Raw genomic sequence first — 17,599 nt, forward strand, 5'->3', positions numbered from 1 at the left:
ACATACATACATACATACATACATACATACATACATACATATCAAATTCTTTTATTTAAATTATTTTTTTTCTCGAATTTTTGGTTGTTTTGTTATACATTATAAAAATGTCTTATTTATCTCATCAAAAATACATAAATATATTTAATAAAAAAACAACTTATCATCATGATCATCAACGTCGTTGTCATCCTTCTCCTCCTCCTCCTCCTCCTCCTCCTCACCACCACCACCACCACCACCACCACCACCACCACCACCACCACCACCACCACCACCACCACCACCACCACCACCACCACCACCACCACCACCACCACCACCGTCGTCGTCGTCGTCATCATCATCATCATCATCATCATCATCATCATCATCATCATCATCATCATCATCATCATCATCATCATCATCATCCGTCTTTACTAAACACCTCGAAAGGTTTTACCGTTACAAAATTCACTATACAGCATTAATAAGTTTTTGGACCATGAGTAAATCTTTGCAAACATAGAAAGAGAACGAATTACAAAACTAAATTTCTTCCTTCTTTGGAAAAGCATATTATCAGAGAAAATAGTTATTCTGGATTTCGTATATTAGTAATCGATATATAGCAGAGAATGTGTTGACTTCACCTGAGCAAGAGGTAGAGAAGTTACTGCACATGTCGGTAGCCACGTATTAATGAGTCACTTGTGACTATTAGATCACAAAAAAGAGAATTTTGTGTGTAATTTTCAATGAAATAAATATCAAAACACAGTATGCAGAGATACATACTAAACCAGACACAAACTGAATGCCTGCCGTAAGGCTTCGACTATTTTTCACTATTAATGATGTATGTATGTATGTATGTATGTATGTATGTATGTATGTATGTATGTATGTATGTATGTATGTATGTATGTATGTATGTATGTGTGTGTGTGTGTGTGTGTGTGCGCGCGCGCGCACGCACGCACGCACGTACGTACGTACGTACGTACGTATGTATGTATGTATGTATGTCTTTTGTTAAGTTCAAGAGTTTTAAAGCAAATGGGAATTCTTATACCCAATACATCTGTCGCTCAGCTGAGAAATCATAGCATTTGTACGAAAGCCGTAGAAGGACTTCTTACTTCTGACTTCCGACTTCCGACTTCCGAGTCCCTCTACGGCTTTCGTACCATTTGTGTGGTAAGATATTTTAATTTAGTTGTGTTTCGTTTATTAGCTTTAGTGTGTACCAAATGTTGTTATGGTGAGCCCTGTTCTTTTTAGTTATCGTGTACACACCTGGACAGACAGACATATATCATCCAAACCAACGCTCAACTTAGGAGAGATAAATATGACAAGATTGAAATATACATGTATCAATCACACGTAGTCATCTATCATTATTTGGGTTATTTCACCAAATTTAGAACCGCCTTTTAGAACATTTTCTCTTTTTCCAATCAACCAATGTGTCTTCATTCGTCCCTTACCCTGAAAGATTGAAATAAAAAAGTAATTCTGTAGATAGCGGTATATGTATGTATGTATGTATGTATGTATGTATGTATGTATGTATGTATGTATGTATGTATGTATGTATGCATGCATGCATGCATGCATGCATGCATGCATGCATGCATGCATACATACATACATACATACATACATACATACATACATACATACATACATACATACATACATACATACATACATACATATATATATATATATATATATATATATATATATATATATATATATATATATATATATATATATATGAATGCCTTTCGATTTATTCCTTCTGTCACTATTGTGATTGTGCAGATTGTGAAATTCTGAGCTACCATACACGGTATTTTGCTTTATGTGTAAATGATTAAAAACTACATTAACTGGCTATAGGGGACACATCTGCTTTGATATCAGTCTATGTTCTTGACCATATGGAATTGTAAGCTTGCGTTATTCAGATAAATGCCGAATTACCTAAAATCATTAATTATGAAAAGTGCTCATTAAAATTAAAAGCTACACAAACATGCTGTTTGCATTCTTAATATCAGCTATTGATATTAGTATTGTGTAAATACCGAAAATAGTTATTTACGCAAATACCTCATTAATATTCATAGAATGTTTACCAAAACCTAACCAGCACTGGCCTAAAGAAAGTATGTACCACATTTTGTTTGAATTGATTCAGCAGAAAACGATGACAGTCAGACACACAGCCAGCCAGACAGACAGAAAGCCAGACACAGACACAGGAGACACATATACAAACACAGATACACAGATACAAACACAGACATAGCAGACCAGACACAGACACAGACACAGACACAGACACAGACACAGCTACATATACAGACACAGATACAGACACAGACACAGATACAGACACAGACGCAGACACAGCTACAGACACAGATACAGATACAGACATAGAAACAACAGACACAGACACAGATACAGCAAACACAGACTACATAATAGACTAGTGCAGTTCATTGTGACGACTAATAGACAGGGTAGAAGAGAACAATGTTCTTAAAGGATTAGAAAACGACGATTAAAGTGAAAAATAGACATAATCCGTTCATTTGAAATGTATATTTAGAGTGATTATTTTTAAGACTCTTGAAAAACTAGGATTGAAAAGTTTACAACTTGAAATATAAGTCTTTCCTCAACAGTTATAGTTACTTTCCTTCGATTATTATAATCCCTCGTATAATAAGAAAATATATTAAAATATGTACAACACAACAGGATTGTGAATCTGCGAAGAAGGAAAACACACTCTGAGGCCGTTTGCGGTGCATGAAGTAACCCTACATTGCAATGAAGTCAAAGTTTTGGATATTCTGAATACAATAAATATAAGACATGGTGAATTGGGTTCTTATATTAAATATGTTACTCTAAATTCTGTACTAATCCGATGAGATTCAATGGAACTATCCAGAATGTATTTGAATACCCTACGACTTTAAGATTTATGTCAACTGTTCGCTTGTTCTTCCGTTAATACGAAAGAATTATGTAGGATTGAGGATTAATTTACATCTGACAATTTAGAGTACGGATTATTAACAAGCCAGGCAAGATTTTATGTCATGACCGCTTTAAATGCATGTTAATTCCACCGAGCTGCATAATGACAATATTAACAAGCCAGGCAAGATTTTGTGTCATGACCGCTTTAAACTCATGTTAATTCCACCTAGCTGCATAATGAGAATTTGTCGACTATTATCTTACAAACAGCATGATCATGACAGCTCAATGCCCGTGAATTCAATGTTACTTTGTAACCCATTGGATTTAGAATTCCTTCTCTCATAAAGCAATTTGGCAAACACATCCATGATTGCATCTTCACTTGGCACGTCCGCCACGGTGCTAATACTGCCTCATATGTCGAAATTACGTAGCCTCTTTTTTAGTCACGAAATAAGTATTGAACGCAGTTGCTAGGATATTGATTAATGGTATTTTTATCATTTTAGATAATTGGGACTGTCTTTCATCATCAAGAAAACAGCATTCACTGACTCGAGTTTCTTAATTCCACCCATCAAATATAATTCAGATCACATATGGATAAGTTGCTATGGCGACATAATTGACATCGAGGGAAGACATGTAGGAGAACAAACTATATGTAAACTATGCTGGGACTGGCATATAGTAATAACGGTGTATGCACATGTAAAAGGCTTATTCTAAAACCGTCGACGTCATAATTTGATAATAGTTCTTTAGAATGAGGACATTCTAATTCCACGGTGTTTCATCTGAGATGTTGTCGATATTTAAAGTGGAGCAAACTGACCTTTAACCTCGAGTAAAACTACACAAAGAAATAAACTTAGAATGCATCGAACATTTGAATTTAACTGCATTTTTATTTCAAACTGTATCTTGCCACTTTAAAAAGCTCTCAACGCCGGCAACACTGACACGAAATTGAGATGCTCCTGTCTTATCGAAATGGGTAGGTACGTACGTGAATACTAGTATACCAGTAGAGGTAGAATTTACTGTCTGTGATTCAAATGCAGTAGAATCTGAAGTTCATTTTCTGATCAACTATTCTCTCTGTAGATCCAACAAAGACAGAGTTTCTTCCAAAATGTATCCACTATTTATCCTAATTTGACAGATAACCTCAGGATGACGAGACAAAGTACACCGTAACAACGTATTGTGTATTTCAAAGATATTTGTGCTTTGGTTCACGTGGCCTTCTTTATTCGTTGTAAGTATTGTTGTAACCCTCCTCCGGGGATAAATGGTGGTATGTACTGTTATTGGAATACGAACCGAGACTTGATACAACTATTCTGTTATACATGTAATGTTAACTTGCAATCCAGACTGTGCATGCTGAGACGCAAAGGACTATGGGACTATCTGTGGTTATCGTAATACCTGATCTGGAGCTACTGATAAAATTAACCTCCCACAATGGTCAGGATGACTATGAATTGATTATTTGTGGTTACAAACAATGTATCAACATTGTTTACAATACTAATTGATAAGTATTTATTATCACATTTCCCATGATGCAACATTCGACATGGCGAATTTGCCCGTTAACTATTGTAATATTGCATTGTTAGAACAGTTGACTGCATAGGAGGGATTTCCTCAACAGTTTTACACGTATAATAACTTGTTATCGGATTGTTTGTATAATAACTTGTCATCGGATTGTTTATATAATAACTTGTCATCGGATTGTTTATATAATAACTTGTCATCGGATTGTTAATTATGTACATCATAATACTATGTTTGAGTTCAATTAATTACTAGTGATGGTTAAAGTATGCTTCGTTAAGAAGAATACTGCGAGTCTTAATCAACTCAGCTTGTGTGCCTTTCAACTATTATCCAAGTCATCTCTTTCAAGATTTTACCATACTTATTATTTTTGTATTACATCGAATCTCAAATGCTTTATTACAGGCTTCTCCTTGATATCGTCAACTCAAAATGTACAGATCCGACCAAAAAGGAACACAAAGCCCAGTTAAATATTCACATATTACTACTTTTGTTGAGGAAAAAACAGAGAGACGTTGGCTATAACATTATTGAGTGTGCCAGAAAAATAAAACTGTAACGGATTGGAGCCCAGACTTATACGATTTCAATCTTGTAAGACGTAAACCAAACAACAGAAAGCCTTGTAGGAAGGAGACAAAGCTTTCTAAAATAATTTCAATCATTTAAAGATAAGCGTATCAGGTTTTAACTTGGAAATAAAGACTCCAGATACAATTACCTATTGAGCAGTTCCAATGCAATTGGGCAATTCCAATGCAACTGTACCGTAAACGGAGAGAGTAACAATAAAGCTCTATATTAAGACGTTTGATTGGACAACGTATTTAGTAGTTCTGTTCTTGTTATCAAATACACATTTATGGCAGACGATTTCAACTGAATGTACGTCTTGATAGAGTTGTTCAATTACTCAATCTATAATGTATCAATACAATCACTTAAATGTCAAATTGTATTTTGTTTCATTTCTCCGTAAGGCGAATGAAGGCATGGATTAAAAACTATTCTACGTATCATCTGGCATCTGTGAACACAAAAATGTACTTTAAAGAAGAGTTTAGAACTCAGTCGTTTAAAATGTGGTCAATGGTTACTTGGATACAACGATGGTTATCAATAGAATTCCACACAAGTTCTTTATATGACCACTCAGTAATCAGTATTCCTAAGGTGTACAATTGCATCAACCTGGCCACCGTTCTTCTAAATCGAAAGTTATATATAATAGCACGGTTGAATAGAGTAATAGGGTAGTTTGGAAAGCTAGCTTCTATTTTGATGGATTAGATGAAAGGAATGACATGTTTGTATACGAGCACTTTATTTCGTACTCAAATGCCGTCATCCATATAAACAGAATAGTTTTGAAATTACAAACTTCATGATTTTAAAGTACATAAAGGGTGAACTGGGTTATCGTCTTCAGAGTTTTGCAACTTCTACGCTAGCCTAAAGATATTTGAAGAACTTATAATGTATTGAAACCTTTGTCTAGACATATTTCTCGATGTATTTTGTGTCTATACTACACATGGTCAAGTACACGTCATAAAATAATATTGAATGTGAGATAAACTAACCGATGATAGCAAGAAACCTAAGTAAACGAGACACAGTAGAAAACACATTTCTCTTGCATTCGGGTAACAGTTTTATGCTTGTTTTTATTAGGAAATATATCGTGATGTAAAATCTCAAAATTCTATTTATGAAATTATTATCAAGAATTGAAATGCCAAATTTTATAATAGGGATGAGATATAACATCTCAAGATGTCACCACCTGGTGATATCTCATCATGTTTTAAATTTAGCATGAATTTGCTTCAAATGGATGGAATGTCCATAATAGCTCAAATCAAAACCTTTGAACCTCCCATCCTAATTATGGCATTAAATGACGATTTCATGACATGAAACTACCCGATCGATTATACACCTCCCTTTGCTCGTCTATCAAAATCAAAGTTACTATTCTTGCGCAACTTGAGCAAACTACATATCAGAGGAATCCCAGGTAATTACCTAAGACATATACCTTTATGACTAAACTGTACCACGATATATTATTTCCAACGGGATGAACCTAGGGATTATTAAATGATATTTGTAAGTCCTTAGGTGGTTCACAAACCAGATATTAAAACGTCAAAACCAGGGAGATATTTAGATTAATTTCAGATGTTAAATTAATGGTTTGAAGCTATATTGGTAATGTACTGAAATTAATAAAGTATATAATTGTGGCAATTCTAATAATATAATATTTCTGTTCGTATTTCCTTCCCAAAAAGAAGAAATCTTTAGAGGGGAAAAATGAGAAGTACCATTTTTAAAATCAGTATGCTATGCAGTGACAATATTACGATATTAATTATTAGCAGTAGGCTTATAGGCTTTCATCATCTTTGTGACTTGCTTTTTTGGGATAAAAACCTGGACGACGACGAAGACAACAACAACGACGACGACGACGACAACAAAAACAACAACAACAACAACAACAACAACAACAACAACCACCACCACCACCACCACCACAACAACAACAACAACAACAACAACAAAAACGGCTTCAGGCTGCATTTAAAGTATTTAGTAACATCAAACACATCATGTAATGTATACATTTATACTAGTTTATCTATCTACTAGGGTAATGGTTACCTCTGCAATCATTTATATATATACATGCTTTACAATTTTCCACATTTCATTAATTTCATCTAAATAAAATCTTTTATAATTTCGGATACGTAGAGTTTGACTATATGGAGTCAATGTTCAATCGCACATGAATTATGGCAATTGTATTGACTCAAAAAAAAAACTCAAAGCAAATCAGGGCTATATAACCCCCATCCCAACCTTACACGATATGTATATGTGATTACAGACATGTTATCTCACTAAAACAATTAAAATTAAAATATTAAACATTTGTTACGTTAAAGGTAAATTTCTTCTCTGTCCTTCAGTATTTCCTTATCAAATATGTTACTGAAATACACCTGGACTAAAAATGATATCCATGTGTTTCATTCTAACATTTTGCATTGGTATAGAAAGAAATTGTACACTGAAGTCAAAATCCATATGAATGACATAAGACACCATCATGGATACCATTTTTCAGAGTACACTCTGCAGAACATAACATATCATCATGGATACCATTTTTAGAGTACATTATACCGTCACATACCGATTTCACAACTCAACCATAAACTGCCCATTGCCCACCTTAACCTGTAATGTGCCCCTATCTTCGGTCACATACCCTCCAAGTCTGTCTAAAAACCTCTTTGTATCTTCACTTAAGTGTATCTTCAGTGCTGCAACGCCAAGAGGTGATATATACATGAGCCAACAAGATAATACAGTTAACAGGCACACATATATGTATTAATATCATGTGTGTGTAGTCATATTATGTGTTTGAGTGTGTGTGTATGTATGTATGTATGTATGTATGTATGTATGTATGTATGTATGTATGTATGTATGTATGTATGTATGTATGTATGTATGTATGTATGTATGCATGTCAATCTTAATATCTTCAAGCAGTACTACTGAGTATACATTTTGTAATTTTAGTTTAGCCACTTAAATTTTGGTACTTTTGTTTTCGGCATTGTAAAGAGCACTGAGACATAATGCACTGTGCATTTTATTAGTATTTTATATTAACAACCTTGAAAACATGGAACCGAATGATCCGTTGGGGACTGAAAGATGCTGTCCCGGTACATCTATAGCTCTAGCGACAGAGATGATGTATACGTCAAATTGGCTGACAGTTTAATATCTCATATCATTTCATGTGTCTGTTCAATTGTCTCATCATTGTTCAAAGTCTCTAATTCTAAATGGAATCTAAATCTCAGTCAATGTTAGCACTTACATATATCTTACTCTATCTCAAGTGCCAGTACAATTGAATACATAATTGGTGACTTAATTGTCAAATATTAATTGAAGCACAGTGAGGAATACAAATCTGTCATCTTCACCACAAGAAATTGATACCTACGATTTCCTGATGATTCCATTCGTGATGCAGTATTCACTGTGTCGCCGAATAAGCAGTAACGAGGCATTTTAGCTCCAACAACTCCAGCAACACATGATCCTGAAAGCCAAAATAACGATAAATTATACTGTATGTTTTGTTGTTTTTAAAGAACGTGTATGTATACATTGATCTTCGAAGGTTCAAGTTTGAGTAAGTATTGTACTAACAGTAATATTTACATAGAAGCATGTGTAAGTTATTCCAATACTGTACACTCTGATCTTCACAAAAGTCATTAGTGGTATCTAATATTTCGCCTAATGATATGCAATACAAGTGCCACGGTGTCTAACTCCATCAATGGTACTTGTTTACACTACAGATTCTGAATAGCTAAAGCGGCAAGTTAGTCTTCTATTCTGTCACAGAAAGTATCAAACAGTTTCCGTCACTCTACCTATAGATAGACATGTAGACTGATACCTTGCACATATGAAAAACACTCAAACGATTAGAAGGGGAAAAAACGAGTTTAATCACATGCCAAGTACTTTCTAAGTTACAAAGTTAATTGCATGTCTGTTCAATAGTAATCCCCATGTTTTGAAGGTGTCAACCAATTGTATCTTGATGGAACAATATCAATTAAACAACAAACGGCTTATTGCGTACACGACCAGTATACATAATTAACTCATTACTGTGGGTCATTTCATCAAATGAAATTATATAATTAATGGCGCAGAAACATTACATATACTATAAGCTGTTTGTTGTTAGTCTCAATGCAATGGCTAATTAAAGATCCCTGACGGAATACTATTCAACCGTTAAAACAGGTAGTTAGAAATTCATTGTAATATATCACAGTCAACATATCTTTTAAAAGCATGTCAGCAGGTTGTAAGGTAACGTTTCGTTTGCGGTATTTTGCGGGAAAAAACGTTGAACATCAAAATGAATATATCAATCATGAAGGTCTACATTAATATTGCTTCTTTTCCCCTTCTTTATCCGATCCTTTGAGCCACTTATATATAATGTAATTGTATATGTTATTGATTACGTGAACTACAGTGATGGATCAACACTTTCCATTGACATTAGTATCGAAACTGAATCTTACTGTAGGTTTCCTAATTTCTTGTGGAAACAAGTAAGTGGACCCAAACTTTCGTTTACTATTTGAAATGAGGAACAATCTTTGATATGGCAAAGATAGATTTTAAGAACATCAGCGAATTCTACCTTACACAGAAAAGATCGAGATTGTGAAGGGCAAAAATTACATTTCTTGATCTATAAAGAACCCAATAACGATAGGAAGGCTGCTGAAATAATTAATTTTAATCACGATTATAATTTAATCATAATCATAACTGTTGACATGTTTCATTTATCATGTTACATTTCAGTTCATTGCTGTGACATATTTACTTGATTTGATTCGGTATGTAGAAACTCATTAGCTTCTATTCCAACACACAACATAGTAACTGTGTCTCAATAAATAAATTTGTATACGCAAGTGTTATTAGATTGTAAAATTTCATATTGAGTTCTTTTTGTCGAAATTTGCAAACAAAAACTAGATATTAAAGGGCGTTCACACCAAACATTTGTGAATATACTCCCTAATAGTTTATCACTGTCATTGTATCCTTGCACATGACTACTCACCCTTCGTCAACATTGACTCAATGGGATTCATTAGATATAAGATGACTGCTTACTGTTAAGTCTAACGAACTCGAGATGGAAACGCCGATGGTACTTGTAGGAGACATTTTGTGATGTGAATATACCTTAACAACACTTTACAAATTGATTAATAACACGTTGTGTCACAGATACGGGCGGAAAAATACGACTTGTTGATAAGAACGCCGTTGAATCACTAAATCAAGTCAATCCCCATTATATGTCGATGTATTGCCATATATAGCCCTTTTAAAATCGACCTACCTACGTCAACAGAACAAATAACTAAAATAACATCGTCTTGTTCAATTTTGGATAACAGGAGTAAAATTTCTAACTTCATTTATCTCCTAACAAAGTACATATATATTTAGTCATGTGTAGGTTACAATTTTCCAATAAATCTAAGATATATTCATAAATGAAGTTAGATCTCCTGTATGTAGTAGCAGACTACACTAATTTAACACATGCACAACATTTTGACAAGATTTGCATTTTGAGATCGAGAACATTTACAGATAAAAAGTAGTTAAAATGATTTTAATCATAACAACAACAACAACAACAACAACAACAACAACAACAACAACAACAATAATAATAATAATATTAATAATAATTAAATAATATTGTATTGTATAATAATAATTTTAATAATAATAAAGTTTATTTGGATATTGACCACCCTACCTGAGGTAGTTTATTGTGCTGTGTTCATAAAGGGGCAATTTTATGAACATCCGTTGCCATGGTAACCAAATCACCGTAATATCATAATTATTTTTCCAAAATTTGACATTTATGAAATTAAATGAAATTTAGTACAATAATTTCCTTGTTTGTGGCATGTATGAGTTGGTGCTATCTGCTATAACATAAATTGTCTAAAATAGGAGACCTGTTTCCATGGAAACGTACAATAGGCTTGTATATGTTGTTTCGGTTAAATACATATGCATCTGACAAATAACGTTATTATTAAAATTTAATAATAATCTATTTTATTTGGACATTGACCACCCTACATTGGGTAGTTTGTTCTGCTGAGTTCAAAAAAGTGATTACTTTATGATCATCAGTTGCCATGACAACCAAAATAACCATATTACATGGATTTAAAAAAAATTAGAAATAAAACATTTTTAAAAAAAAATCAAAATTTAGGAAAAAACTTCCTTGCTGTTGGCATGTACAAGTTGCTGATATCTGTTCTAATACAAATTGTCTAAAATAGAAGACCCGTTTCTATGGAAGCATAAAGTATGATTACAAATGGCATGATTTAGTAAAAACTACGTCTCTGACATAAAGTATACCACCAACAAATGAAATGATTTTGCTATTAAAATAAATCCTACCCAGTATATTTTGTTACACTGACTCCAAATAAAATATGCAACTAACGATCTATAGCGAGTAGTTGTGAAAAATTGATATGTATGTCAGAAGATCCTTGCGCGCCAATTACAAGGTCGAACCCGACTACTTCCAAGGCATGCAAGGTCCAAGAGGACATAAACATACCGGTAAAATATTGTAAAGAAAATAGGCCGCAAAATTCAACAACCATTTATCAAAAATTATAGCATAACACATAAATAATGGTATACCGTATGACGTTATGATTTAATAAAAGTAAGCCAAAATGTAAACGTACGAGCCTCATACCTTCATTCCAAGGATTTTGTTTCAAAGTTAGTACATGCTACAAATGCATAGACAGTGAGGTATACATCATGGTCATAACCAATCCTCAAACTGTCCTGATTTTCACGTAGACAACATTTAATCTTATAAATTTTGCGACAATGAGTTTGAATTCACTCAAGAAACATTTGTAGTTGTTTCTGCTCCAACTTTGAGAGAACTTTTCTTTTCAATAGAGAATTTCTATCTCCGCCACACGGATGTACAAGAACTTGTCAAACATGGCGGCCGTAGTCAACTACAATGACCTAAGATTGAATATGACTAAAACCAATGCGAGGATTTATTGAGGTTTATAAGATTTCACTTTGTAGCAGCTATGTATGTATGTATGTATGTATGTATGTATGTATGTATGTATGTATGTATGTATGTATGTATGTATGTATGTATGTATGTATGTGTGTGTGTGTGTGTGTGTGTGTATGCATGCATGCATGCATGCATGCATGTATTTATGTATGTATGTATGTATGTATGTATGTATGTATGTATGTATGTATGTATGTATGTATGTATGTATGTTAAAGATAACACAAGTCATTACTTTAAAAGTGTCTACTCTGTATTTGGTTAATGATATAAACAATAACACCACACACACACAACTACTGGAACAATAGACACATGATAGCCTTTGGAGATTAGACATTCTGAAATATTTAAACATCAAACATTATACATTTCCACTGAGACCACAAAATGCAACACTTTACTAAATTAACCAATATGAACAGTACCTGAGTGTACACCAATCCTTAGCAACAATCTCTCCTCGGATAGATGTGGAATTCGGAAATCTTGCATTGAGAACAGTAGCTCCAAAGCAAGAGTTGCTATTTCACCTGCATGACGCGTTCCGTTTCTATGCGGAAGTCCACTAACGACCATATATGCATCGCCAATGGTTTCAACTTTGTAAACATCGTACATGTCAATTCGAGCGTCAAAGGATGTGTACAGTTTGTTCAGAAGCTCCACAACCTATGGAAATAAAACAGGAGAAATATTGTAACTTTATAACTATATTATACTACAATGAACACACACACACACACACACACACACACACACAAACAAACAAACAAACAAACATACAAACAAACAAACAAAAATAACAAACAAACATAACAAACAAAAATAATTCCAAACAAACACACGCACACACACACACAAACAAACATACACACACACACACGAACACACGCACAGGTAAATCCAAAATTCATGTGTTGAATACATAAGTATGTATGTACATTGTATGTATGTATGTATGTATGTATGTATGTATGTATGTATGTATGTATGTATCTATGTATGTACGTACGTACGTACGCACGCACGCACGCACGTACGTACGTACGTATGTATGTATGTATGTATGTATGTATGTATGTATGTATGTATGTATGTATGTATGTATGCGAATTTAAGTATACCCATTATAATATTCACCATTTCATTATTTGGTGAATCATTATATACTTTTTCTTAGTTATTTCATGATGTTATAATAGATGTCAAGGTATAGAGAAAGCTAAAGAGTACATTGAAACAAATAATGAGATTTTTCATTCAATGTTGGTTGTACGGTGGAAAGGCCCGACTTTAGGAGGGCCCGTAAATAGTACTACCGAGGTCCGCAAAACCCATATCCGTAAACTTTATAACTGGAAATAAAACAGTACAGTCGACATTTCTCTACTATCCTGTTATATTTCCATAGCCGTAAAGGTTTTATCATATACCCCATGTAGTGGCACGGAATCATCATTTGAATCACATAATCACATAAATTGGCACTGAAATATTATTTTTTTTCGCAGAAACGTCAAAATAGTGAAGAAATTAACAAAGCCACTGAGTGAACGGATATCAATGAGTGCACCACTTGCCATATTTGGGTGCAAAGTGTGCCGGGCCGTGATACGGAAAATTATTGCCAGGATTCGATGCGCGTGCTCTCCATTGAATTGCATTGGAATCGGTACTGGGTATATGATAATCATATTTAACGGCTATGACACATCTATGTGTCTACAATTAGCTTCGTTGCCGTTTCCAGTCTCAAAAAATGCCATGGAACATGTCCCCTCCACATATATACATGTCCTGTGAATAAAAAATGAAATTATAAACTGATAAAGACTGAACAGAAGAAAGAAAACACACTGGTTCTGTCTTCCTGTTGAAAGGCAAAATGAGTGACATATAGGCACTTGTCTGTGATATAGGCGAGTAATTTTTGTGCCAAGGCTTTAAATTACAATGATGTTGAACATTTTCGATTAACCCGTAACAACGTCACTTAACGACTCCGGGTTGCCTTCCTTTACTCAGTGATTAAGGTATGACGTAGATATATTCTGGACAATAATACTCCATGACCAATACTATTGAAAGAAACAATTTCACTGTATCCACAAGTACACAAATATTTTGAATACCATCCACACGAATAGAAGGCTTCATAATTGTTGAAACTGTTAGATCCTACATGCAATGACTATACATGATATGTGACACAATTAAACTATGGTTTGTTTTTTTACTGATTTGGTATAATGTATGATTTTAAACTTAGCACTTAGGCCCCTATAAACTGACCAATGGATCATCATTGTTTTTTGTCCCTGAATTTAAGAACGCGTGATGGGTGACATTTTGTGTGTGCTGGGAATTGCTCCTAGCGATTTTCTTTTCAGACGATTCTAAAGTCTACGTATTCTTGCTGATAATCTCCAAGGCGAAATATTACACAGTGGCAAACATGATGTATTAAAGAGTGACTATTTATAAGAAAAAGTAATATTAAACATTGTCTGTCAAGAAATATTACATATATAATGTCATTGTCCTGATATCGGGTTATATACCCCATGGCAAGGATACAATCAGAATGACGCATAGCGGACTGCTGGTGTATCCTTATATCGAAGACATACAAATCAATATCGAGGATATAACATTTTTACTATATGTCTCCACGGATGTTACTCTCATGCAGGAAATATATCAGGTTTACGAATTGACTTTCCACCGACAAGGATATTCTTATTCAGAATTAAAGTTTGATTTTGATGTAAGGGTCCTTAAACTGTTTGTTTTTAATCTATTTTAATAGTTGTAGGTTGATTTCAGTCACAGAATCGATATAGCGTGTGCTGTTCGAAAACAAGAATGAACAGCATTGTGTCAAACAAGACGGGACTTAGTTTTTCCATCGCTTCCTGTGAGGTTACTGACGGTGAACTCTGGAGGATCACCAAAGGTATTGAGTCTCTGATTAGTAGTGTTACACTCTTTGTCATAAAAACTTAGCATTTGGGTGTTTGAGACGCACATTATCTTTGTTTGAGACACACATATTTTACATTCGTAAGCCACGTGTTAATTGCTCAGAAGGCTAATGGTAAATGGTTAGTCGAAGTTTCGCGTTATTTGAACTGCGCTCAAATGAGCTAAATCGTCAAGCAAGAAGTATTAAAGTGGCTAACAAGACATTCTAATGATTTCTTTGATTAGTTTGTTCTTGACATGGCAGCGACTACAAAAACCTTGGACCAAGGTCTAGTGATGATGTCATCATGTGTGTATACTGACCATACTAATCCGTCTAGAAATGACAACCATTATTAAATAACAAAGACGAAGAAGGCGTAAAGTGATTTATTACAGACAGGGAAAAAAGGCTTCCCTTGTCAGTGGTTTTATAAAACAATGCAAAGGTTATGTGGACATGGTTTTTACCACTTCCTGTACATACGAGTTGCACAGTTTCTACTTCATTTTAATTGAACACCTTATCAAAACTTATTTTTTACAAAGTCATGTGACAGTCAGTAAAATGATTCATACGATTTATGTTTAATAGAAAATACTAGTCTGGAGTCTTACTAATAGATAACTTGGATATGTATAGATTGAAAAGAATCGTCAAACAAAACCAGAAAATATTCATGAGTTAATCAAGAGGTCGGTTACGACTGTTAGTAAGGATGTATACAAACAACCAGATAATACTGAGCTATAAACTAGATTAATATTGAGTGATTTCCCTCTGCAAATCATCCCAGGGGAAAGGGAGCGCATTATACGATGTCTCAGGTAACACGGGTTTGAATTGTACAGTATCTTTCACAACAACCTTAAGACGTTCAGTGTTCAGCACACTCCAAGATATCTATTTTGATATACATAGACCATTAATTCGCCCAAGTCATGTGAAAGGACGTGTCGATTATTGGACGCAATCTGTGGCACCTCAAACTTAATTTGAAGAAATGTAATGTGATTACTTTCAATGGGAAGAAGACTTTCTCATTAATATACGATTAACGGCATCAAAATCGACCTTGTAAACCAAGTCAAAGACCTTGTGTTGTCCTCTCAACTATATATTTAAGCTGGGAGTTACATATTCAGGACATCGTCAGAAAGGCTTACAGGCTAGTTTGTTTGATAAAGCGTACCTACAGGTATTTCCATGACAGTTCTTGTATCATTAATTTATATAAATCGCTTGTACGGAGTCAACTAGAGTATTGTCCACAAGTTTGGTCACCCCACCAGAAGGTTGTTATCACTAAAATTGAAACAGGATAAATTTCTCGATTTCGTAGGAAATTACTGGATGCAGTCTTATTATATAAAATGCTCTGTTAACTCGGTGTATGAGTATTGTTGCCAGTGTTCCGTTCCCACCACACCGTCTCGTTTTAATTCTACTCAAAGGAATCACTAATATTGACCTATGACCTTTGCAAACACTGACATAGTTTTCCAGTCTCAGTAATTTTAGCAAAAACTGTCCTAATGAAATATCTGGTTTGTGAAATTTACGGAGCTTTGTGTATTTTATTTTGGTTTTTAAATGTTTTTCGTAAATATTGAATATATTTTTAGTTTTTTCCAATTTCGAAGTGTCTGTAAATGGGGTGATCCTGTAGACATCTTAAATAAATAAATAAATAAGTAAATAAATAAATAAATTGATTAATTAATTAATCAATCAATCAATCAATCAATCAATCAATCAATCAATCAATCAATCAATCAATCAATCAATCAATCAATCAATCAATCAATCAATCAATCAATCAATCAATCAATCCAATTAATCAATCTATCAATCAATCAATCAGTAATCTTGGTATTCAGTGCGTATTTTCACACTAGCCTCACAATTCTGTGAGTTTGTCTGGTGGTACCGTCGATGTAGCATTAACTAATGGTGAACCGTTATAATTAAGTATTAATGGTGTGGTCTAAATATGACTCGAAAACGGAGAATACATCCTAGGGTCGTATAAGAATATTTTACTCCAAAACCACGCGATAGTTTGTGACGTCACTACCCGCCATTTTGGAAAATACATGTTTTCATCGTCGCACGATGTACGATGTCAAACTACTAACTAAACGTGTTTTCAGAGTAAAATTGAACAGAAAACAAATGATCGAATACAACGTCACAATTTTATCAAAAGATATATGAGGCTGTTATACTTTTTAACGACGTTCTTGTCGAAAGTCTACCGCAGCATGTTTGGCATGTAATTCACACATTACCGTACTGTACAGATATCATTCGGTACA

The 17,599-nt window shown here is 34.0% G+C and overlaps 1 protein-coding gene across 1 annotated transcript in view; it reads right to left on the reverse strand.

Annotated features, from left to right (window-relative positions):
• Positions 1-1,365: 1,365 nt before the first annotated feature.
• The window catches only part of LOC144437055 (uncharacterized), a 29,573-nt gene continuing 13,339 nt past the window's right edge, over positions 1,366-17,599 (reverse strand). The window contains exons 2-5 of the mRNA XM_078125923.1: positions 12,742-12,985; positions 8,609-8,707; positions 7,816-7,907; positions 1,366-1,476 (exon numbers count right to left, since the gene is read on the reverse strand). Of these exons, the coding sequence (XP_077982049.1) occupies positions 1,366-1,476; positions 7,816-7,907; positions 8,609-8,707; positions 12,742-12,985 (546 nt within the window). The remainder of the gene's footprint in view (positions 1,477-7,815; positions 7,908-8,608; positions 8,708-12,741; positions 12,986-17,599) is intronic.

The sequence above is a fragment of the Glandiceps talaboti genome, chromosome 6 (assembly GCF_964340395.1).
Source record: "Glandiceps talaboti chromosome 6, keGlaTala1.1, whole genome shotgun sequence".
Taxonomy (NCBI): Eukaryota; Metazoa; Hemichordata; class Enteropneusta; family Spengelidae; genus Glandiceps; species Glandiceps talaboti.